Source organism: Alligator mississippiensis, chromosome 12 (assembly GCF_030867095.1).
Source record: "Alligator mississippiensis isolate rAllMis1 chromosome 12, rAllMis1, whole genome shotgun sequence".
In the NCBI taxonomy this organism is placed as follows: domain Eukaryota; kingdom Metazoa; phylum Chordata; order Crocodylia; family Alligatoridae; genus Alligator; species Alligator mississippiensis.
In genome coordinates, this window is record NC_081835.1 from 62,836,771 (window position 1) to 62,860,047 (window position 23,277).

The window sequence follows — 23,277 nt, forward strand, 5'->3', positions numbered from 1 at the left end:
GGGCAGTATACGGACACGAGGGAGCATATGAACACGGGGTAGCGTACGGATGTGGGGTCTCGGGCAGTATACGGACACGAGGGAGCCTATGAACACAGGGTAGCGTACGGATGTGGGGTCTCGGGCAGTATACGGACACGAGCTAGCGTATGAACACGGGGTAGTGTACGGACGTGGGGTCTCGGGCAGTATACGGACACGAGGGAGCGTATGAACACGGGGTAGCGTACGGACGTGGGGTCTCGGGCAGTATACGGACACGAGGGAGCGTATGAACACAGGGTGGTGTATGGATTTGGGGTGTCGGGTAGTGTATGGATGTGGGGTAGTGTATGAACACGGGGTAGCGTACGGACGTGGGGTCTCGGGCAGTATACGGACACGAGGGAGCGTATGAACACAGGGTGGTGTATGGATTTGGGGTGTCGGGTAGTGTATGGATGTGGGGTAGTGTATGAACACGGGGTAGCGTACGGACGTGGGGTCTCGGGCAGTATACGGACACGAGGGAGCGTACGAACACGGGTGTATGGATTTGGGGTGTCGGGTGGTGTATGGATGTGGGGCAGTGTATGAACACGGGGTGGTGCACGGACACAGTGGCGGGGGCAGAAGCGGGCGGCGCGCCGTTGGGCGGGGCGGCGATGGCGGCGGGGCGCGCAGGGAGGATGCCGGGGCCGCGCCCTCCTCCCCGCTCCTCCCGCTGCCCGGCGGACCCTGCGGCGCATGCCCCCGCTCCCCGGGGCCGGACGAAGCGCCGCCGCCAGCAGCGCCCGCAGCCGGGCCGGGCCCGCAGGTGAGCGCGGGGCGGCGCGGCCTAGCGCGGCCTGGCGGGGGTGGGGGAAACTGAGGCACGGGGCGGCCCCCTCCCCACTACAAACGGACTCTCCCGGCCTGGTCGGCGGCGCCGAGCGCGGGGGGAGGGGCGCGGGCCCGGCAGTGTCGCGTGGGGGTCGGCGGGACCAGCGCAGGGCCGTGTTGTGAGGTAAATAATTAAATCCGGCGAATGTATTCATGAGGTGCCGTCCCGACGAGGGGCAAATGTATTGCCAGGTAGCGTAGAAACGCAGAATGAGTCCAAGAAAAAGATCGTGAGGTATTGTACTGACGCGGGACGGGTCCAGCAAGCGTATCGTGAGGTAGCGTGCGGACACGGCACGAATCCGGCAGATCTGTTGTGAGGTAGCGTGCGGACACGGCACGAATCCGGCAGTTATGTTGTGAGGTGACGTACGGACGAGGGGCAGGTGAGGCAAACATATCATGAGGTAACATATAGACATGGGACAAGTCTGGCAGCAATATGAGGTAGTGTATGGACACGGGACAGATCCAGCAAATGTAATCATGAGGTAACGTACGGACGCGGGGCAGATCTGGCAAATGTATCGTGAGGTAGCAGACAGATGCAGAATGAATCCAGCAAAAATATTGTGAGGTAGCGTACGGACGTGGGACAAATCCGGCAAATGTATCGTGAAATTGTGTACAGATGCGGGACAAATCCAGCACAAAGATGAGGTAATGTACGGACACGGGACAAATCCATCAAATGTATTGTGAGGTAATGTATGGACGCGGGGCAAATCCAGCAAATGTATCATGAGGCAATGTACGGACATGGGACAAATCCAGCAAATGTATCGTGAGGTAATGTACAGACACACGGCAAATCCAGCAGTTGTATTCGTGAGGTAGCGTACGGACACAGAACAAATCCGGCAGTTATCTTGTGAGGTAGCGTATGGACGCGGAGCAAATCTGGCAAATGTATTCGTGAGGTAGCGTATAGAGGCAGAACAATTCCAGCAAAAATATCATGAAGTAGCGTACAGACGTGGGACAAAACCGGCAAATGTAATCATGAGGTAGTGTACAGATGTAGGACAAATCCAGCAAAAATTTTATGAGGTATTCTACGGACGCAAATCCAGCAAATGTATCATGACGTAGTGTACAGACATGGAAAAAATCCAGCAGTTATATTGTGAGATAGTGTACGGACACACAAATGGATCATGAGGTAGCGCAGAGATGCAGAATAAATCCAGCAAAAATATAATGAAGTAGCGTATGGACGTGGGACAAATCCGGCAACTGTATCGTGAAATTGCATATAGATGCAGAACAAATCCAGCACAAATACAAGGTAGGATACAGACATGGGACAAATCCGGCAAGTGTATCATGACGTAGCGTACGGACACAGGGCAAATCCGGCAACTGTGTTCGTGAGGTAGCGTACGGACACAAAACAAATCCGGCAGTTTTCTTGTAGCGTATGGATGCGGAGCAAATCTAGCAAATGTATCGTGAGGTAGCATATAGAGGCAGAACAAGTCCAGCAAAAATATCATGAGGTAGTATACAGACGTGGGACAAATCCAGCAAAAATTTTAGGTAGCGCACCGACACGGGACAGATCCAGCAAATGTAATCATGAGGTAGCATACAGATGCAGGACAAATCCAGCAATTATATTGTGAGGTAGCAAACAGACGCGGGGCAAATCTGGCAAATGTATCATGAGGTAGCATACAGATGCAGAATAAATCCAGCAAACATATCATGAGGTATTGTACAGACGTGGGACAAATCCGGTAAATGTATCATGAGGTAGCGTCCACGCACAGCACACATCCAAAAATTATATTGAGAGGTAGTGTACAGTAGAGCAAATGTATCGTGAGATAGCCTATAGATGCAGAACAAATCCAGCAAACGTATCAAGAGGTAGCGTACAGATGCGGGACACAACCAGCAAACGTATCATGAGCTAGAGTACAGACATAGGACAGATCCAGCCCGTATATCGTGAGGTAGTATACAGACATGCGATGAATCCAGCAAATGTATGGGGAAGTATCATACGGACACGGGACACACTAGACCCAGGGAATGTATCATAAGCTTGTGTGCTGACACGGGGCACGATAAATCCGCAGAATATAACATAAGGATGCATACACACACAGGACATGATAAGAAGTATATCCTGAGGTAGCATACAGATGTGGGACAAATCCAGCAATTATATTGTGAGGTAGTATACAGATGCGGGACAAATCTGGCAAATGTATGGTGAGGTAGCATACATTCCCCGGATCTACCATGCCCCATGACTGTATCATAAGCTTGCACACAGACATGGGGCATGATCAATCCACAGGATATATTGTAAGTGTGTTGCGGGACAAATCCAGCAAATATATCATGAGGTAGTGTACAGATACAGGGATCATACCCCATGTGTGTATGGTAAATCCAGGGAGTATATCCTAAACTAGCATACAGATGTGGGACAAATCCAGCAAATATATTGTGAGGTAGTGTACAGATACAGGGCATGAGAAACCTGGGGCAGGTATGGGAAGTTAGCACGCAGGCACAGGGCATGGTCAATTCAGGGATTATATCGTGAGGTTAGTGTACAGGTGCAGGGCATGAGAAATCCAGGGAATATATCATGAGCTAGCGTAGAGCTGCAGGACAAATTGAGCAAATATATTGTGAGGTAGTGTACAGATACAGGGCGCAATAGATCCAGGGAATGTATCATGAGCTTGCACACTCAAAGGGCACGATAGAGCCACAGAATATATAATAAATTTGCATACACACACGGAGCATGATAAAACCAGAGAATATATCATGAGCTAGCACATACACGCTGGACATAAATCAAGTAACTATATCGCGAGCTGGTGTACAGACATGGGCACAGTAGATCCGGGGACTGCATCATAAGCTTGTGTACAGACACAGGGCATGGTAAATCCTCAGATAAAAACATAGAATGTATCATAAATTTGCATACGCACCCAGGGCATGGATAAATTCAGGAAATATATCATGAGCTAGCATATAGGCATGGGACAAATCCAGCAAATATATCATGAGCTAGCATACAGATCTGGAGCACGACAGATCCAAGGAATATATCATAAGTTTGTATACAGACACGGGACACTATAAATCCACATAATATATCATAAATTTGTGGACAGATGTGCAACCCAAACCCCTGGACAGATGTGGGGCATGATAAATCCAGGGAATATATTGTAAGCCAAGAACTATGTCGTAAGCTAGTGTACAGACCTACTGGACATGATAAATCCAGCAAATATCATAAGCTTGTGTGCAGGCACAAGGTACAATAAACCGTGGAATATATCGTAAATAGCATGCAGATGTGGGACATGATAAATCCAGAGAATATATAGGAAAATATCATACAGATGCGGGACATAAATCCAAGGAATATAGCATAACTAGTGTACAGGAAACGGACATGATAAATCCAGGGAATATACTGTATGCAGTTGTACAGAAATGGGACTTGATAAATCCACGTTATTTTGTTCCAGGCCAAAGCAGTGTCCTAACCTGTCACTAAGAGAGGACTATTTCTCTAGTTCACCCATGTTTCGTAATGGTTTGCTATTTGGTAGGTTACTAGCATGCGTGTGGTAGGGTTAAATATTAATTTTTTCTTCCTTTGCTTGAAACTTACAGTGACGTGTGTTAGATTGCTCCAGGCACTGTCCTGTAAGGAAGAATGTCCTTGATCACTATGCTTAAATGTTAAATTCTATAAGAAGAGCCATTATCTGAGGAGGGAATCAGAAATCACTATCCATGGCTGCAGGCTTGGGAGAAAACATTTTATACAAAGGACATTTTGTGACAAGAATCGAGCAAATGAAGCAGCAGAAATATTTGTTTCTTTTGGCCTTGCAGGGTTGGGTTGCTGTGTGTGAAAATCAGGTGAGATAGGTCACGGGTAAATCTGTGAGATGGGAACCATGTTCCAGCTTGCTGTCACAATGATGTTCAAGTTGATCGTTGCCTTGTTGCAGAACAAGTTTGACAAAAAATACTATTTAGCACATTTACGGAGCTCTTCATGCTTCTAGCTTCATGTACCTCATGGATATAAGATAGCAGTTTTTCTCCCCATTTTCTGTTCAGTCCTCACCTGTACCATGAGTGAGTGTTTTTTTTATTCATTTAAACACTCAGGAATCGTAATCATTCTTAATGAAAACTTGTGAATGCAGATTACATTGTCACAAAAATGTCTTTCTGGCTGCTTAAGCTAGAGAATGCTTGAGAAGAGTTAGGGCAGATTTGTTCAGAGATAAAAGCTTGTTTTTGTAGCCTCTTCACAATATGAAGCCAGGCTGTGCTGTCAGCCTATTGTATTTGTGGAGAAGGTGTGGTGGAATTGACAAATAGGTTCAGACATCAGAGCAGTGGCGTTTGTTGTAGTATGCCTAACGCTAGCCAAATTAGATTTTACTCCTGCAAATGCCTGTTGCAGATGGACCCTTGTGCCATCATGAAGACCCGTGGAGGATTATAACCTTTATTGGGTGCACTAAGTCTTTCGGTGTTTGGCTGTTCAGTGTGTAATGCAACAGGCCTCAAACCGTTTGGGGTTTCCAGTATAATGTAAATAATTGTTCATAATCTTCTTAGCACTCTGCAAGCCCTTGAGATTTCTGTTTGTAGAAGGGCCTGCCTTCTGCGTTGAAGTCAGAATGACTGCAGTGTTACAAATGCAGCAGTCGGTGGAAACAGCCTGAAAGGACTTTGCTGCTGCATCGTGCAGGTGGTAAAGTGGAGCGATGGATGGAGGAAGTTATTTAAGCAAAGCCACAATGTTGAAGAGGATGCATACAGTCGTTAGCAGAATGGTTTTCATTTTTTTCATAAGGTTGTTTCAGTACAAAAGGTCTGTTTCAACATTTTTGGTTTCTTTTGCCCCAAAAAAACAATGCACAAGCAATAGAAAGACAGCTGCAGGGCACTTTGGCAATTTTTATCCAACACAGTGATGTAGGAGTCTAGTCAAAAGACCCTATATTCAGATTAAGACTCTTAGGTAGGGAGGATGAAATTACCTATATAGAAGTCTAGCAAGACCCAACAAGCCGTGGGGTCCTCTGTGGCCACAGGTGGATAGACCAGAGGCGGGCAATTATTTTGGGCAGAGGGCCACTTACTGAGTTTCGGCAAGCCATCGAGGGCCACGTGATAGGCAGCCCAGGGCAGATTAATATTAATTTTCTTAATTTTTAGGGGCTCCATGGGCTGGAGAGAATGGCCTAGCGGGCTGCATCCAGCCCCCGGGCTGCATTTTGCCCACCTCTGGGATAGACCATCATATCATCCAGGCTTCCTTTATGATACGAGCCATAGTTTTATCATTTAAATTATATGGAAAAGTAACTTGTGGGAACAGTTGACATAAGGCTCTGAGTTACTTGCAGGTGAGTGGAGTCACCAGGTATCATGTGGAAGGCATTATGTGTCTTCATGTATTGTGGATGCATTGTAAAAGTATTTTTCCTTTTCTCTTAGGATGGAAGGGAGACCAATTTGAGGAAAAAGCCGCTCTGTGGTAGATTTCTGTGTTGTCTGCTAGAATGTTCCTTGTGAATGCCTCTCCTCTGGTAGCTCTGCAGACCAATTGGGAGCCCTTTGCACAGTCGAGGAGTTGTGGATTCCCCGTTTGCTTCTCTGAATCGGAAGAGGATGTCACTAGATCCTCTGTAAACACAAAAGTTCAGATGATCATAAACAATCTGCAAAGTCAGGAGTCTTCCCTGGGCATGAACAATGAGTATGATTGTATTATGCAGAAAAAGCAAAAGGGAGAAAAGGGAAGTACAAAGAGACTTATGTCTAACACCTGCTTGCTACAAGAGCACATTAAATATTCCAAACGGGGTTGTCCTGATGATTCTGATGGCACAGAAATGGAAGAGAGTTCTGAGTTTGGAGCCCTGGTGTTAGATTCAGACAGCGATGATTCTGTTGACCGCGACATAGAGGAAGCCATTCAAGAGTACTTAAAAACGAAAAGCAAGGGTAACCAGCTGTTGCCGAGGAATGTACAGTGTTTGGAAAGTACAGATGGATACAAAAGGGTCAGAAAGGAACTCTCGCAGAGCAAGATAGCTAATAATCTCCCCGTGAAATTTGAGGCTGAAATGGTAGCTGAAGAGTTGGTTTCTGACCACATGGAAATTAGCAAAAAGGCACGGTCTGCTTCCCCTCTGAGCATCAGTAGCGATGACTCTTTCGAGCAGAGCATACAGGCTGAAATTGTGCAGTTCCTGAATGAGAAGAAACAGCAAGAAACTAATAAGTGTGTCATTATGGAAGATAGAAAACTAGAATGGAGAGAGACCCATGTGAAATCTGTGTTAAAATATAACAAAGAAACAACCAACAAAGCAAGCTGCCCGAACATAAAGCAAGGCTGTAAAGCACTCCTCTTAAGGCACCATCCCAAACTACGGAAGGCTAGCTCGCAATCTAAATGTTTGAAGTCTAGAACCAGCGAGGAGCCTATTGATTTCAGCCAAGTGAATCAAGCACATCTTAAAATGACTGCAGTTAGCGAGCCCTGGAGCATGGAGCAAAATAAAGGAAGCGAGGCCAAGAGGAATTTCTGGAGGGGAGAACAAATAATTGAAAGTGCACACATATCTGACTCGAGTAGCGATGACGGGATTGAAGAAGCCATTCAGCTCTATCAGCTGGAGAAAATTAGGAAACAGGGAAGCCGAGCAACCGACCATGTCCCTTTGGGAGGAGAGCAGTTTGATACAAAGCGGGCAGCAGACATTTCTGCAAGGCTTACAATTAGCTCGGCCAAACGCATCTCACCAGATGTCCATAAGAAAACTTTAAGCAACAAGAGGAAAGAGATGGGTACAAAATCAGTGGAATTGAAAAGCACTGGCAGTGACTTGAACCAGATCTTTAAGCCGGTGAAAAAAGCCAGAGGCTGTGCCTCTCCAGTAAACAAAATTGCTGACTGTGAGCTCACATTACAGGCCTCTTGTAGAGCAGACACATCTGCAGAACTGATGTGCGCAGAAGCCATTCTTGACATTTCCAAAACAATCCTACCACCTCCGGTGGGAAGTGACAACAGACCCCTTGCAGCAAACCCTTTCTTCTCTCCCCAGTGTGCACCTCCTGCCCACTCTGAGAGTGACAGCAGCCCCATAGACAGTGATGATAGCATAGAGCAAGAAATCAGGGCTTTCTTGGCTGTCAAGGGACAGTCAGAAAGTCTTGTACCCAAGCCCAGTAATCTCTCCCATGCTATCTGCCTGCCTTCCTCTTCCGAGCATCATAACCTCACTGCTGGCTTTGAGCCTTCCCTCCCTAAAACATTTAAGCTATCACTGAGTCGGAAAAGGAGGCTTCGAGGAGAAAGCAAGGTAGCAAAACAGGCTGCACCAAAAAAAACAAAAGAGGTGGAAACTGGGTGTTCCCAACTAGGTAATAATAATAACTCACAGATGCCAGTGTTTCAAAATGAGTGTGGACTAAGCAGTCACAGAGAAGCCTGTGAAGTTGGAAGGTGTGGTAACAAAGAGATTAAAGGGCAGCTCATCTCTTGGGAGTTAACTGGGCACGATGATGAGCATGTGGCTTTAGACTCAGCAACCACTTTGGTGCAAGTTCACCAGAATGCAAAAGAACTATTAAAAAGTGCCATCCAAAGTCAAGAGAGAGACGATTCGTCTGACAAGAGCAGTTCCCTGGACAGTGATGAAGATCTTGATAGTGCTATCAAGGACCTCTTGAAGTCCAAGAGGAAACTAAAGAAAAAATCCAAAGATCAAAAAATTCAGTGCAAGAAGAAAGTCCGATTTAGTGACATGGAAATACAGGTGTTGGATGAACTTGGCAGCATTCAACCAAGTGAGTGGGAGTCTAAAAGTCCCCCACTGCTGAAAAGCAGCCTCTCAAAATCTAGGAGAGAGACTAAGGAGAATGCAGTGAGAAACCTCCAAAGCAGTATAAATGGCAAACTTCCAAAGGGAAGAGCAGAAAGCATAAAGAGCCTACAGTGTGAACTACAAGTTGAGAGAGAAGGTAAACCTAAACCAGTTTCTAACCAGAATAATCTACAGGCCGCTAAAACTACAAGATGCCCTTTGAGCGCTCCGTCAGTGGCAGACGACAGCAGCTCGGTGGACAGTGACGACAGCATCGAACAAGAAATTAGGAAATTTTTGGCAGAAAAGGCCAAAGACCCTGTAAGCAATATGGGAACGCAGAAGGATAAGGGGACCACTGACCCGCTGAGAGTGGCTAAGCCAAGCACTAACAAAGGAAAAGCAAGTTTCCGACTACTTGAAACTGAGACTGGCCTGATATCAGCTCAGGGCAAAAAAACTAAGAAGGCAGTTCAGCAGAGTGGTGGCTTGAGAAGCTCTCGGGGAGCAGAAGGAAAAAGTGCAATAATTCATGATGGTGGGAAAAGTGTGTCCTTTGCAGAAAACATGCGCTTCCATACTACTGTTGAGTTGAAAGCTAAGCAAGGAAGGGCAGGGACTCAAGGTGATGTCAGGGGTGGTTCATCTGCAAAACAAAATGCAGCAGGTAAAAAGGACCTCTCTAGCTCAAAGTCCGTGCAGAAAAGCTTTCCAGCGAAAAACAGCAGAGGTGACCCCAGTAAATTACATAACCGCTTGAATGCAAAGCCTAATTCCAAAAGAAAAAGCACCTTTCAGCTAAAAATTTCCAGCAAATTTATAGCTAGTCTGAAATATGCCCGTGAGAGGAAGAGATCCGAGCTTTTGAAAAAAAGGCAAAATGCAGAAAGTTCACTTCCTCTGAGCAGCCCTTCAAAAATGGAGGTAGCTCCCCCCAGTGGTTGTGAACTTAGGCAGGACAGTGAAGCTGTGTTGCAGAAGGGAAACTGTGACAGAGAGGAGAAGACAGGGCCAAAAGACACAACTTTTCCTCAAAAGCTCACAGTTGAGGAGATCAATCTCCCTGTAGCAGAAATATGTGAAAAACCAGAGGCTGCTCCTTTGCAAGTTAGAGCTGAAGCGGATGATGATAGGAAGGATAAGACTTTGAGAGATGAGCAGATGAGTCTCATGTCAGAGCTAGATCCAGGTCCTCCCCCATTGCAAGGGCCCAGCACGGCAGCAGTAAAAGATGACAGTGTTAGCACAGATATATGTAGCAGTGAGAGCCAAACCATGCACATTAAGGAAGAGGAAAGAGAGAGGCCGCCATGCAGCAACAGTCAGGAAGAAATTAATGTATCTGATTCAAGTTCAGAAGGGAAAATGTTAGTCCAGCAAAATGGGGAATGTGAATGCAAAGAGAACCAAGATGAGGAAGCATTAGACAGAGGTGATGCAGAATTTAGTGACGTAGCAATAGAGGAATGCCCACGTTCCTTGGTGAAAACCGAGGTATCAACTTTGTAAGTAACTTTTTACAATAACATTCAGCCTTTTTAGAAAATAATTATCAGTGTAAATAGCTTGATAAAGTTTGAAACTAAACTGAAAAAAGATGGGAGATACTGATCTATGTATATCATATATACACACGAATGTGAAGAAAACCTCCTATTTAACAGGTCTGTTGCAGAAAGATGAACGTAATTTTTGTAGGTTTTGGTAAATTATTTAAAGTGCTTTAAGGAGATATTTTTTATAATGATTTTTAGGGTTTTCATTACGACATGATGTTGCAGTTAACACTGTTGTCATACACATGATGATGATACCATTGCTAATTATGCTTTAAATTATATGGAGCATCTGAGCATAAGTACATCACAAGCAAACCCATTTGTGTACATAATATATTGGCCAGCTGTTAAGAAAGTCTAAGAGAAACCACAGCATTTGATAGCAATATTACATTCTTGGTGTTGCTGACTTGGTGTTTCTTGGAATTAGAATGATTTTGGACCAACCCCAAATCATTTTCTGTGGGTCCCACTCTTGCCATGAGAAGTGTTTCACCAGACCACCGAAGCTAACACCTCTCCATTGAAGTCCATGCAGCTCCATACATATGAGGAGAGGTCTTTCTGTGTAGATCCAGTGGTAAGTTCAGGACTGTGATGTGGATGGTCTTTGAAGGCCTTGCTTCATATTAAGTGGTCTCAACAATCTTAGAAACATATCGTCTGAATGCTCCAAATGCCTCTGGTTAGCAGCTATGACAAAGCACAGTTGCAGTTCAGTACAGTCAATAACAAAATGGTTTTGGTAGATTGCACTAGAGCTGCATGCTACCTGTAGCATGCACAGCTGAAATAACTCTACAGCTTTCCTTGAGTCTCATTTCAATGCCTGAAATGAAACAATGACCTTTGACTTTACATTAAGTGACTTTTTGGTAAGTGGCTCCTAAAAGGTGCATTCTGTGTAAAATGTGATAGTCCTCTGCAATGTTGTGCAATAGAGTAAACTCGGGCTTGCCAGTGGAAGATGCAGCGATCATTTTCTCAAAAGCTCTGGTTGGGCAACCTTTGTTTGAGTGAGATTCTATGGTATTTTCTACGCCTCTTTTTGTTCCAAGTCCTGCTTTCTCTCCCTTCCATCTATCCAGCATTAAATCACTTTTACTGAGTCTAAAAACCATTTCATTCAGAATAGGAATGTCTCCACGCAGATTGGCACTGGCATACCCACAAGATGTGAATTAAAACTGATGCGTGTTGGATAAGTGCATAATTCATGTTAAGGCGTGACTCCTTGGTTTTTTGCCTACTGTTTCTCTTGCAACAGATTCTGATAATCTGCATATTGCTTATGCGCATAAACTATTTAAGCACACAGAAACTCCTTGGCCCCGCTGTCAACTTCCTAATGCAGTTTACTCCCATTAATGGAGTAATTAGTAAAACTGACTAGGAACATCATTTTCAAGGCTTTTGTAACACCAGTGAGCTGACTGGGTCCTGTTCATTTCCAGGCTGCTCTTAGAGGCATATGACTCTCTGAGAAGGGAAGTCAGGAGCCTTAATGAGGTGGGAAGACCTTAGTTCAGGCTGCTTCTCTTTTTAATGAGCATTGCTTATATTGATTTGGATAAAGTGCATAACCTGTTTTCAGTCTCCAGGCTATGCACGTAAGCAGAGTTCAGCAGAGCTATTTAATTTCCACTGTGCATGTGCAATAAAGCTCTGGGGCATACCAGTCTTTATGTTTTGTATCAGCAGCTCAGTTTGGCATTTCTCTTATAATTGGTCATTTTAAATAGCTCACCTCTTCCAGACCTCCACTGGCATACATCTCCATTATCAGTCTGTCTTACTCACTTCAGCAGTCTTCTCTCTGGCTGGCCTCAAGTTTCCAGAGCAGAATAAAAGCAGTCAAAAACACAACCAGTATTGCATTCCCCTGTCTGCTCTGATACGGCAGAGAATCGGCAGGTAACGACATACAATAGTGTAGAGCTAGGAACCGTGTTCTAGAGATAAGAGAAACATCAGCCTTTATGCCTAGACATCCTTTTTGTGTGTTTTTTACTAATGTGCAGTTACACTTTAAAAATTTTGATAGTGGTTGCCTGACATCTTACTTTTTGACCACATTTTTATAAAAAACGTTGATTTTTTTTTTTTTTTTTTAGATGAAAAAATTACAGCAGGTAAGTAAAACCTGTAATTTAGCAAGAGTATACCTGCCTGCCTGAGTCCATTTGTAGGACTGGGTCTTTAGTTTGAAATCAGGCTGTGAGCTGATATTTTAATATCAACATTTTTGTAGTACATGGCTTTCCTAAGATGATGCTGTAATTAATAACAAATGATGGAAGCACTATGTACCTGGTCTGCATAAACTATGCTGAATGTTTCCTTGTTAAACATTTCAGTAAGACAACATTACGTTTTTAAAAAGTGTCTTGTGCCCCAATGGACGTGTGTTTGTGTGGTCGATACTTTGTCTTGGTGTACTGATTCACTCTCAGCTAAGATACAATTCTGTGTACTTTGTGCTTTAACCCAAATCTAATTTTAAACAGCACTTTTTTTTTTAAATTGACAACTTGATTTGTATATAAGAAATGGTGTAAAATCGATAAGTTTATAACATTTAATAAATTGGGTTCTGACCATGAACCGTGAAACCATCGAGAGCTCAAGTGGTTTGTGTCAGCATCTTGAAATCTTTCTGTCCCTGCTCGTTATTTTCCCCCCTCTGAATTTACTGTAAAGTTGTAAAGAGCTGACGCCTGCAGTTTTGTGGCATGTCATATGCACACAGAAAAGACTCACTCCTGCTTCCCTGAAGACAATGGCAAAATCCCTGCCATTTTAACTGGGAGTATCCGAGTCAGAAGCCCTAAATTTTCCTGCTACTTATTTTCTCTTCCTATCTCTATACAGTTCCTCTCCAAATCCAGAATGCTCTGTGTACAGCAACAGGAATGGGACTAGCATCCATTATTCATAGATCGTTAGGGGCTGGAAGGGACCTCGCAGATCATCAGGTCCAGCACCCCCGCTCTAGGCAGGAAGACAGCTGGGGTCAAGTGACCCCAGGGAGGTGACTGTCAAGTCTCCTCTTGAAAACCTCCAGGATAGGTGACTGCATCACCTCTGGAGGGAACTTATTCCACAGTCTGGACACCCTGACTGTAAAGGAGTTTTTCCTGGTATTAAGTCTGAAGCAGCTTTCCAGGAGTTTATATCCATTGGTCCTGGTCTTCCCCAGGGGTGCCCTGGTGAACAGTTGTTCACCGAGCTCCTGATGCACTCCTCTGATATAGCGGTAAGCCGCTATCCAGTCCTCTCTCAACCTTATCTTCTTTAGGCTGAAGAGGCCCAGGTCCCTCAGCCTTTCCTCGCATGGCTTGCCTTGCAAGTCCCTGATCATGTGAGCAACTCTTTTCTGGACACTGTCAAGTTTTTCCACGTCCTTATTGAAGTGCGGCGCCCAGAACTGGACACAGTAGTCCAGCTGCAGTCTCACCAGTGCTGAGTACAGTGGGAGTATCACTTCCTTTGTTTTACACGAGATGCATCGGTTGATGCATGCCAGCTTGTTGTTTGCTCTGCTGGCCACGCTGACAACTCATGTTCATGCAATGGTCAGTCATTTTCGCTAGGTCCCTTTCAGCCGTGGTTAGGTGCATGATACCCAGTGGAAATAAGAAACGGGAACAGATTTGAAAATGTGACTGTACTGTAGGTCTGCGTTCCCTCATGTGAAAATGGGGCTACAGGGCTAGAGGATATTTGGCTTGATGGCTCAACAGGTTGTGGGCCTAATCGTTAGCCATACGAGTAGGATTTAGTGACACCACCACTTCTCACCTACAGGACCAGCACAGACCTCAGAAAGTTCTACCCAGTTCTAGGAGCTGATTTTTCCATGTTAGTTCCACCAGAATTGTGGACTGGCCATCTGTACAAATGGTATACGCCCCGCATCTTGGATATTTATTGGCAGCTCAGCTATCAGCAGTATGCTGTGTCAGGCTTCTTCCCACGCTGTGCTTGCAACAATTGCAACAACATCGTTCCGGGTACAGATCTCATCAATCATTCATGTAGTCAGGAAAGAGAAGCCTAGCTCCTTGGAACAATAAGAAATCAATATTAAACTCAGCAGATTAAAGCCTGGGTGGTTAAAGAATAGAAAAATTACATTAACCGAGTTAGTGAGTCTGTGAATTTATGGGGCTAAACTTGTGTCCTGAACATGCTTTGAGATTGCAGAAGTGATATGCCCAATCGTGCCGCTCGAGGGAGAGCCTTGTTAGGCATTGCACCAAAAGGATGTACAAATGTGTGTTTTCTGTGTTTTGGCACCCATTGTAGTAGCCACCAATTGAATAGGCTAAGCTAACCCACTTGACTCTATTAGTGGCATCTCTAGCTGATGGGTGAAGGTGCACTGACTGCATAATAAAGAATGAACTTGCCCTGGCATCATGTCCAGGCCTCTTGTGGGCAGAGGAACTGCTGACCTGTGAAATCCAATCTTACCAGGTAAGTAAAGTAGGCACTGACTTTTAATTTAAAATCATCCCATGTCCTGTTAACAACACACTGGGGTATTCTTTTCATTTAGTGCATGACTTTGCTTTGTTGTGGGTTTTGAGCAATCTGAGACAAGGCGTGGCGGGTCCATGCTGTGAAGACCGACCCTCCCCTTTGAAACTTAGGTGTTGTGTCAACAGCTGTTCACTAAGGGCAGTGGAAGCAGGCACCTTCATCCACTGTGAATGCAATCGTTTTATTTTCATGTGCATTAGAAAAGGCAGCTCTCAGCATCCCTCTGGGGACCTGGAGGATTTACCCCTATTTTTCAACATATTAATTACCCCTTGTTAATTAAAGATTGTGCCTTTGGACATGGTGCCTAAACCAGAAGGGATTATAGTACAGACATCTTGTGCCACTTTCTTTGTTAACCAGTGTTTTTTTTTAATTTTCAGCCTGTTAAAAACTTCCATCGATCCTGGATTGACAATACAGCCATACATAATCTTATCTCCAAGAGATCTGTGTAAAAATCTGACTTTAAAAACACAGAAAGGAAAAAGAAAATTCCAGGTAGATTCTCAGCTATGCATTTTTGCTCTTTCTTCTGCAGTTACGAGTGTCAAATGTTTTTCCTGCTCTGCATTTAACTGTTTGAAATGTTTAAACACTACATTTGGAGAATCTGTCGCTAACCTTGGACCTTCTCAGGAATTGTTAGCTTCACCTCAACTTATCATTAGTGTCCCCTGTAGATTGTGTCTGCCAGGAAAAACCTATAGGGAACATGGGACCTGAATGGCCAATAGCAAGGGTGTAGAAAAGACTCCCCTTTTCACCTATTTAATGCACAATGTTTAACTCCACTGAGCTACAGGGCTGGCATCTTAGGGGCACACACTGCCCCAGAAATAGATAGCACTGTTTAGCTACACATCCAAAATGCCCAAGTCCCATGCTGGCTGTAGTATGCGCACGTCTCATCTCCATTATCCTATTACAGATCTTACACACTGTATGACTTGGAGGATTTGTAATAGGATAATGGAGACTTTCACCTCGAGGTCACCAGTTTAAATCCAGCCCCAACTGAGCTGTGATTTTAAGTTATTTGTATCTGGTGATCTGTAAGTGTGTCTCCTCTGGCTAGCACACAAATGTCCCTGCTACTAACACCCTTTGCTTCAAATGATGTCAAGTCTTGGTAAAGAGAGGAAGGAAGAGGTGTGGCAGTAGAGACTGAATTGTCTCTCTTTGTCCATGTGAGGAGCGGAGTATATGTATGTCTCAGTGCACTGGCATTTTCTAACCTGCTGTGCTACTAAACAAAGGACTGAAGTCCTAACACTGTCATAGAGCAGCTTATTCTAGCACTCCACTCATCTGAAAACAGTAGAGGTTAAATAACAAAGCTATCTCAAGCTCTGATACAGCAGGGATGAGCTCATTAATAATACCTCTAGGGCCAGCCCACAATTTTTTCGGGCCCTCCAAAAGAAATGTTTTGGGGGGCCCTGCCCTGAAGAAGCGGGGGAGGAGGGGGATGACAAGTAGCCGAACGCAGGGGGCCCCTTAGCTGCGGGGCGTGCTGTGGCGGCAGGTTTCACAGTATAGGATGGGCCAGCCCTGAATACCTCAGCAATGAAATGCGTGCTTATTAATGGCTATTATGGGGGATAAGAGGCCATGAAGAGCTGGCTTAAAATGTTCAGAACAGGTGTTTGTAGAGGTGGTGAATTTGCTTGTGTTGGTAAAGGTTGGGTGTTTTGCACTTGATTTCAGGTATTCTGATCTTCTCCAACTTGGCTTTGCTGTTTACATTTTTATAGGGATTTGATCAGAAAGGTTAAAGATATTTTGGATGCAGTGACATTTAGACTAGCCGATCTGATGAGTGCTTCTCATCTAAGTCAAATTCAATACTATGTAGAGACTTTAAAAAGTTGCCAGAGGGGAAACGTGTTCTGCTTCTGAAACTAAATAAGATGAGATGAACAGATTCCAAAGAAGGCGCAGAAATTCAGGAGAAAGGGTCAGGGGCTTAATAGGGAAAAGAGAAGGGAAAAAATGCACATTTCCATAGAAGGACACAAATCAGCAACAGTACTGTGGTAAAATGTAGCATAACTATGTAAAGAGCACAATTCTGATGGCCTGCCTTTCTCTAGCAAAGGACAGCTTTCTTCCTTTTGCTTTAGATCAGTGTTACTTATTTAATCTCAATTTTTTGCTTTCTGAATGCCCCAGAGGAAAACTGTGTTGTATGTCTGGGATGGAAAAGCCTCACTTTGTTTTCTCACAAACTCAGCTGGAAAGCTGGGTAAATAACAAAATAACATACGCTTTGGAGCGCAGCATCACACCAGCTGTAGCTTGCAAACTAGCTGTTAGCCTCTAGGCATAGAATATTTATCTTGCCTGCTTTCAAGCCAATTACTCAAGGCCCATTGCACAATATATGGTAATCTTATGAGTTAACATGATAATATTCAAATCCACTGATCATTGAATCTGAAGAATAAGGACTTTGACCCAAAAGAGGCCTGGCTGTTAGCTATGTAACTAGCTATGCTATTTCATCTGTAAGATTTTCCATGGGGTGGTGTTATTTATCCTGTCATGCCTTATAAACAAATAACAGTAGGCAAATCCAGTTCATTTAAATGTGACTGTTCTGTATATCATCTTAAATACAAACTAGCACATCTGAGAATACAGTTTGTACTGGGGTTAAATTATGACAGAAAGATTATACCTGGCCGTAAGGCTCAGAAATAAAACATCAGGAACAGATTTATGCACAAAAGATGTTTTTAGGTGAGATTTAAAATAGTATGGGAAAAAATATGACTGATATCCTGGCAGGGAAATGCTAGGTGTTGGGAGGGAGATTATTCATTTATTTTAAAAAAACAGTCCTTTCTATGGACAGGACAGTAAGTGTATGTTAAACAGCCACAACTCTGTCTCATTTGTTTTGCATTGTGTGTTAATTTGCATTGCAGGAAAAGGTGTGGAAATGGTGAGTGAAGAGAAGGCGGTACCCTGAAAGCCTGGAAGAAAAGCAGGGAATGAAACAGCAGAGGGTTGCTTTTCATAATTGTACTGATTTCTCTTTGGAAGCCACACCATAGCTAGGTATTGAAAACCCATGACTGGGACCAGTTTCTGCCCTTTCCTGTTAGTTAAATGCTATTGACGGGCTAGTAATGGAGGTAGACTATAGCTCAGTATTTGTGTAAACAAGATAACCAAATGTCATGGTATATACCATGGACCTGATCCCAAACTCACTGAAGTCAATGAAAATCTTTAACTACAATGGGTTTTAGATCATGCACCATGACATTGGTTTATTCTCCGTTAATGCCCTTTATTAGAGTTACCCAGTTTAGAACGTGAGGATTTTCCTTACTGATTTTGTTAATACCTAACAGAAAAACCTTCCCTTGCTTGTGCTTTTTAAAAACTCCTTTGTCACATTTCATTGTTTCACTTTTATAAGACAATACCAAATCAATCCTAGTTGAGGGGGAAATATTTAAGAAACCATGACAAATATGATTGGTCCTAGTTTCTGAATACATCTTCCCCACTAAGCTAAGTTCTCTTTCCAGCTAGCATCTGGCATGTCAGCATAGGTCTTCAGTTTTGCTGGCTTATTCCAGTGCATTTGACACCTACCTGAAACTAGTTGCTCATCCACAAGCAGGCAGAATTCTTCAGTTCTGTTTTCTAGGTCAAAATGTATTTTGCTGTTTATTTGAGTTCAGTGCTGTTTGTATACGTGATGCAGTTGCATGGGTTTTATTACTCGTTCCAATAAAGCCTTTAAAATGTTTCACTATGATTCATTGCCATTATTTGAGTAATCTAAGAAATTATGGTTTCAAGACCTAGGAAGGAGTAGTAAGTATTCTTTAATAAATCAGTGAGCAGCATTATATAAAAGGTTAATATTATGTATCATATTATTATGTATTATAATAGTACATGTTATGTATTATAATAATACATATTTCATGGTATTCTGGTTGTATTCTAAACAACATGGAGACAAGGATTTAAAAAAATCCTTCATCCTTTAGTAAGAGACAAGGATTTTTGTGAGAGAGCGCTTTTATTGGGCCAGCTGTAGTCGGGAGAGATTTTTAGACAAGTTGTCAAGCACAAAGTGCCATTCCTCTGGTCTTTTAGTCCCATGTAGTACATGAACCAAGAGTTTTAAATGTAACCTTTATGAGTGAGGAAAAAAGCTATTAACCATACGGATATGTGCTTTGTTATGATCTATGTTAACTGAACAACACATAATTATATGTGACTTATACTGCCTATAAATTAACTGGAAGTGTCAGTTATTTCCAGTTGCACAATTTAAATATCATTTAGCTACATTCAGTCTTTATTAATTACAGTACTAGTCTTCTACCCAAGAAAGTTCATTCTGTAACCTAGACAATCATTTTCCCCCGGTTTCATATTGAAACATATTTATGTATATTCCAGTCAGAAGCTATGGAAACTGGTTCTTAATTTTTTAAAGAGAGGATTTTATCCCCCCAACATTTACAAAAACCTGTGAAACCCCTTTTGTCGGCTTTATGAACTCTGCTGCACCTTAAGCCTCTTAATTTTGTAGTCGCTTTGTCAAACTCTAATAGGAAGACCCCCATTATCAAGAAGAGTCTCACAAAAAAAAAAACCCACAACAGAATCCCAAATTCACGTCAGAACAAGGTTACTGCTCTGAAGCGCTGCTGTTAATCTAGCGCTGCTTTTTCTACGGCATGAATCGTTTTTCAGCTTTGCAGTGCATTTGTCTTTTTTCAGAGCAGATCAGCTCTGGTTTTGGTTCTATTTAAACAACGGTTTCTCGCTCTAGGCAGGTGTTCCTGTCACAGATGCCACCATCACAGCTGGCACTAACTGGCCCTCAGACGGCCATCTTAGAGACCCGGTATCAACAGGCTGGAGATCTGCTCTGATTCCTCCCATAAATAGCACGCGAGGGTCATTTCTGAAGTATGCGACAGGGCAGCAAGGCTAGGGAAAGTATGCCTGCCAGCCATTGGTGCTGTGCTGTGAGGTCACGCTCTCCATCTGCTTAACTAATATTGCATTCATCTATATTCAAAGGCATTGTAAGGGGAAAAGGCCACTCTTCTAGATTTTTTAAATAATTTTTTATTCATGCACCAGCTCAGAAGCAATATGTTACACTTACTAGTCTCACTGCAGGTTTGACATCAGCTCATTTACCTGTTTTATTCTATGTTCACAGCCATTCATTTCCACTCTGCTGTGCTATCATTGAGTCTACGCTCACTGGCGACAAGGTCACCTGAAGCTGGATATTGTAATAAAAGATTCCCATTGCAGCTTAATGAGACTTTAATGACACGTAAAAGAAGCCTGTATTCATACTGATGAGCTTTTGTATGGCAGGTGAAAGCAGTGGTATATTGCTAAGCAGCTTGCTTGTTTTTAACCAGGCAGTTGACACTGAACTAAAGGAGAGGTTTCAGACTGCAGTCATGCGGGCTGAAAACCTACTGACAGTAGGATGGCCCACTGCTGTTGTAACTGGGGTGAAAGTTGAGTCTGTCGTAAAAGGTGATGAAGTTATCTGGCCCCGTGACATCACTTTTCTCCATGGCAGTGTTGAGACCATTACTCCTGTACATGCCGCACTGTCCCAGTTTTTTTGAAAATTCATGTGAGCAGACATAAAAGGAGGTCTGTGATGGAGGGGAGGGGGAAGGCAAAATGAGATGTCAGATTGGTGGGAGGTAACCTTTTTGGCATGCGTGCCACAAATTAAGCCCCACACCCTTCCCGAATGCCACTCCAAATCCCTTTCCCGGGTCCAATCTGCTGCTCTTTCAGCTCCCTGCCCTGTGCTCCCTGCTCAATCTGCTGCTCTGCTTTCTGCTCTGCATCCTATCTGCCACCACGTTGTCTGTTCCTTCCCTGATCTGGATGCCACACAGAGGCTACTTGTGCCACGTGTGCTGGTTGCCACGCCTGTGTTAGATGCACATGCGAATGGTGCTCTATAGTAGCTAGGACTCTTGGTTTTTACGGCTCAGGAACCAACGCCCTACAGAAGCCCACAGCAAAGGCCTGGAAACTTTCATCCCTGAACTGGCATTGCTATCCATGCATAATAATGTGCGTGTGACTGAACTGGTATTGATTAAAGATGTTTAAGAGTAGAAAGAGGCTTTTTATTCTCTGTTGCCTGCAAGTATCTCTCTCCATTTGGAGTAACACGCTTAAGGGCAAGGATATGGTGTCCTATGAAAAGTAGTACTTCTACCCCAGTGTGCTTCAGAAGTACTCGATCACTGTGTCCACTTGCTTTTGAGTGAATAACTTATCTTTTCTTTCTAATCCTCCTGCACTACAAAGCCTGTTGCTTGGAGATACTGAGGTTTCTGGGTGCAGTTTTGCCAGAGCCCCCAAGTGACTTAAGCGATTTTCAATGCTTATGCTCCTATACCAAAAACTCCACCATCTGCAAAGTTTGGCATGAGTCATTATTGCTTCCCTTCCTTTGTAAGTGGCTGGGGTGATGGCAGGACGCAAATCTGAAATGCAATTGAAAACAGTCTACTGGGGTTTACAGAGCAGACCTAAGATTGAGCTGCTCTTGGACATTATGCCAATTTAACACAAGACACAGTGATAAATTGCGGCTATTAGGTTTCCCTCTGTTCTGTTTCCTTTTGTGACTTTTCCAGCCTTATTTTCTAGCTGTCTGAATAGACACCCACATAGACATGCCTTCCTCCTTACCCTAATTGCTTATGCCACTTGCAGGAGATATGTAGGCACAGGAGATTTGGTAAACACCCCATGACTGGAGAAGAATACAGGCATTTTAAGATGCTGCTTGGGATAGAGGTTCCTGTTAGGAGGGCGGTGTTCATGTTAGCTTTCTGCACACACTTACTGGCATTTCATGTACGGTAGGTGCTCTGCTTCCATACGTCTGGTTGGTGGTTCTGTACAGTGGATTGGGCTCTTTTGTCCTAAAGAACAAAATATAAGTTTACTCCGTCCGGTTTTTTCATGCAAACTGCATTCTGCACAGGGTTAAACAGCACAGAGAGCCCTTACAGCAAAAGATGGACGTCGAGACAGTCAAGCAAGGGGGAAAAGGTGGTTTTGGATGAGATTAGGGATGTGTATATGGTTGGAAAGCCTGCAGAGCAGTCAGGCCCGTCACCATCGGGAACGTGTCTTGTGTTAAATTGACAGGAGCTCAGGGAGGAGATGGGTGCCATCGGGGCAGAAACCATACCCGAATCTGGAAATATTTGTAAGGAAAAGGACCGTTCTGGACTCTGCAGAGCTGGGGCTTGAAGATGGAGCAAAGGCACACTTGGGGCCTCTTGTCTCGAAGGCTGAACCGGCTCTCGGAAAGGGTTGCGATCGCAAGAGCCCCGCAGCACAAGCTGGACTTAAAACGGGTCTGGTTTGCTGAGGTCTGCAGATGATCTCTGGGCACGCCCCCAACCCCTCTCCATCCTGGCACCGTCTCTGCTCGATGCCCGTGTTGCAACAGCTGCCTCACCTGTAGCCCCGAAACCATCCTGGGTGGTTGAACCTGGCTGGCAAACTGTCATCCACTCGGTAATAATCGCTGGTTCTCTGCGACGGGCCCTGCTCCGTCTCCTTCTTACAGGCGGGCTCTGCTTCCAGCAGACGCCCCTGGGACATGTTGTGCTGAGGCCTAAACGCGGATCCGGCTGGACAAAGAAGCGGGGAAGCGCCGGGTACTACAGCAGCTCCCGGTCCTTGTGTCACCTGTTGCTGGGAGACGGGCTGTCCCTTGGCAACAAAAGTGGCAACACTTCTTAAAGGAACACTGCTCTTCCCCTCCACAAAACCAGCGTTAGGGTTTGAGCAGGATGCCGGCTAGGTCCAGTAGTTGTAGGAAATCGCTGTTACAAGCGCCTGCCGTGGATCGGCTGTCGACTGCCCAGTTGGTTCTTCCCCCACCCCTTGCACCAGTGCTGCTTCATTCCCACGTTTCCTTTTTATCTGAACGTCTGGAAGAAGGCGGCGGGGTCCTTCGTTCATCGTCAGCATCCCCTCGACTCGAGGATGCTCACGGACAGGCCTCGAAGGGTCCGATCCTCGAGCCACAAATCCCGGGACGAGCAGGCCGCGGCGATTCCTCTCCTCTTCCTCTCTCCCTTCTCCGCTTTGAGACGCTTCACCTGCCGCATGTACTCTCAACGTAACGTTTCCTCCACCGCATCCCAAAGCACTTATTTTGGGACCCAGGATGCTTGAGGCGGGTACCACTGGCATCAGGGAGGATGCAGGCGTTTGCACCCCTGGGAAGCGGGGCAGTGCCACTGCACCCTGCAAGCACTCTGGTTTTTCTCCCCCTGCTCCCTTGGAGGGCCTGGCTGTTGCATGCAAGGGCTGCGGGGTGTGCAGCGCCGTGCACGTGGCAGCCCGCTGCCTTCCCCCGCGGC

At 44.6% G+C, this 23,277-nt stretch overlaps 2 protein-coding genes across 5 annotated transcripts; one reads left to right on the forward strand and one right to left on the reverse strand.

Annotated features, from left to right (window-relative positions):
- The first annotated feature begins 628 nt into the window (after window positions 1-628).
- Window positions 629-18,623, forward strand: PPP1R26 (protein phosphatase 1 regulatory subunit 26). Of its 3 annotated transcripts, none has more exons than XM_019475740.2 (4): window positions 650-796; window positions 6,370-10,255; window positions 15,238-15,355; window positions 17,788-18,623. In XM_019475740.2, the coding sequence occupies exons 2-4, from the start codon at window positions 6,435-6,437 to the stop codon at window positions 17,806-17,808; spliced, it is 3,960 nt and encodes a 1,319-aa protein (XP_019331285.1). In that variant the 5' UTR covers window positions 650-796; window positions 6,370-6,434; the 3' UTR covers window positions 17,809-18,623. The 3 variants fall into 3 exon arrangements, with proteins under 3 accessions (XP_059571654.1, XP_019331285.1, XP_019331287.1); XM_019475742.2 differs by lacking the exon at window positions 650-796 and adding an exon at window positions 966-985; XM_059715671.1 differs by lacking the exon at window positions 6,370-10,255 and having other exon boundaries at window positions 629-796.
- Window positions 13,981-23,262, reverse strand: PIERCE1 (piercer of microtubule wall 1). 2 transcript variants are annotated; one of them, XM_019475744.2, is made up of 3 exons: window positions 22,365-23,262; window positions 21,741-21,819; window positions 13,981-14,372 (listed from the first exon to the last, which is right to left on the reverse strand). In XM_019475744.2, the coding sequence occupies exons 1-3, from the start codon at window positions 22,508-22,510 to the stop codon at window positions 14,343-14,345; spliced, it is 255 nt and encodes an 84-aa protein (XP_019331289.1). In that variant the 5' UTR covers window positions 22,511-23,262; the 3' UTR covers window positions 13,981-14,342. The 2 variants fall into 2 exon arrangements, with proteins under 2 accessions (XP_019331289.1, XP_006257956.1); XM_006257894.4 differs by lacking the exon at window positions 13,981-14,372 and adding an exon at window positions 20,159-20,523.
- Window positions 23,263-23,277: the final 15 nt, after the last annotated feature.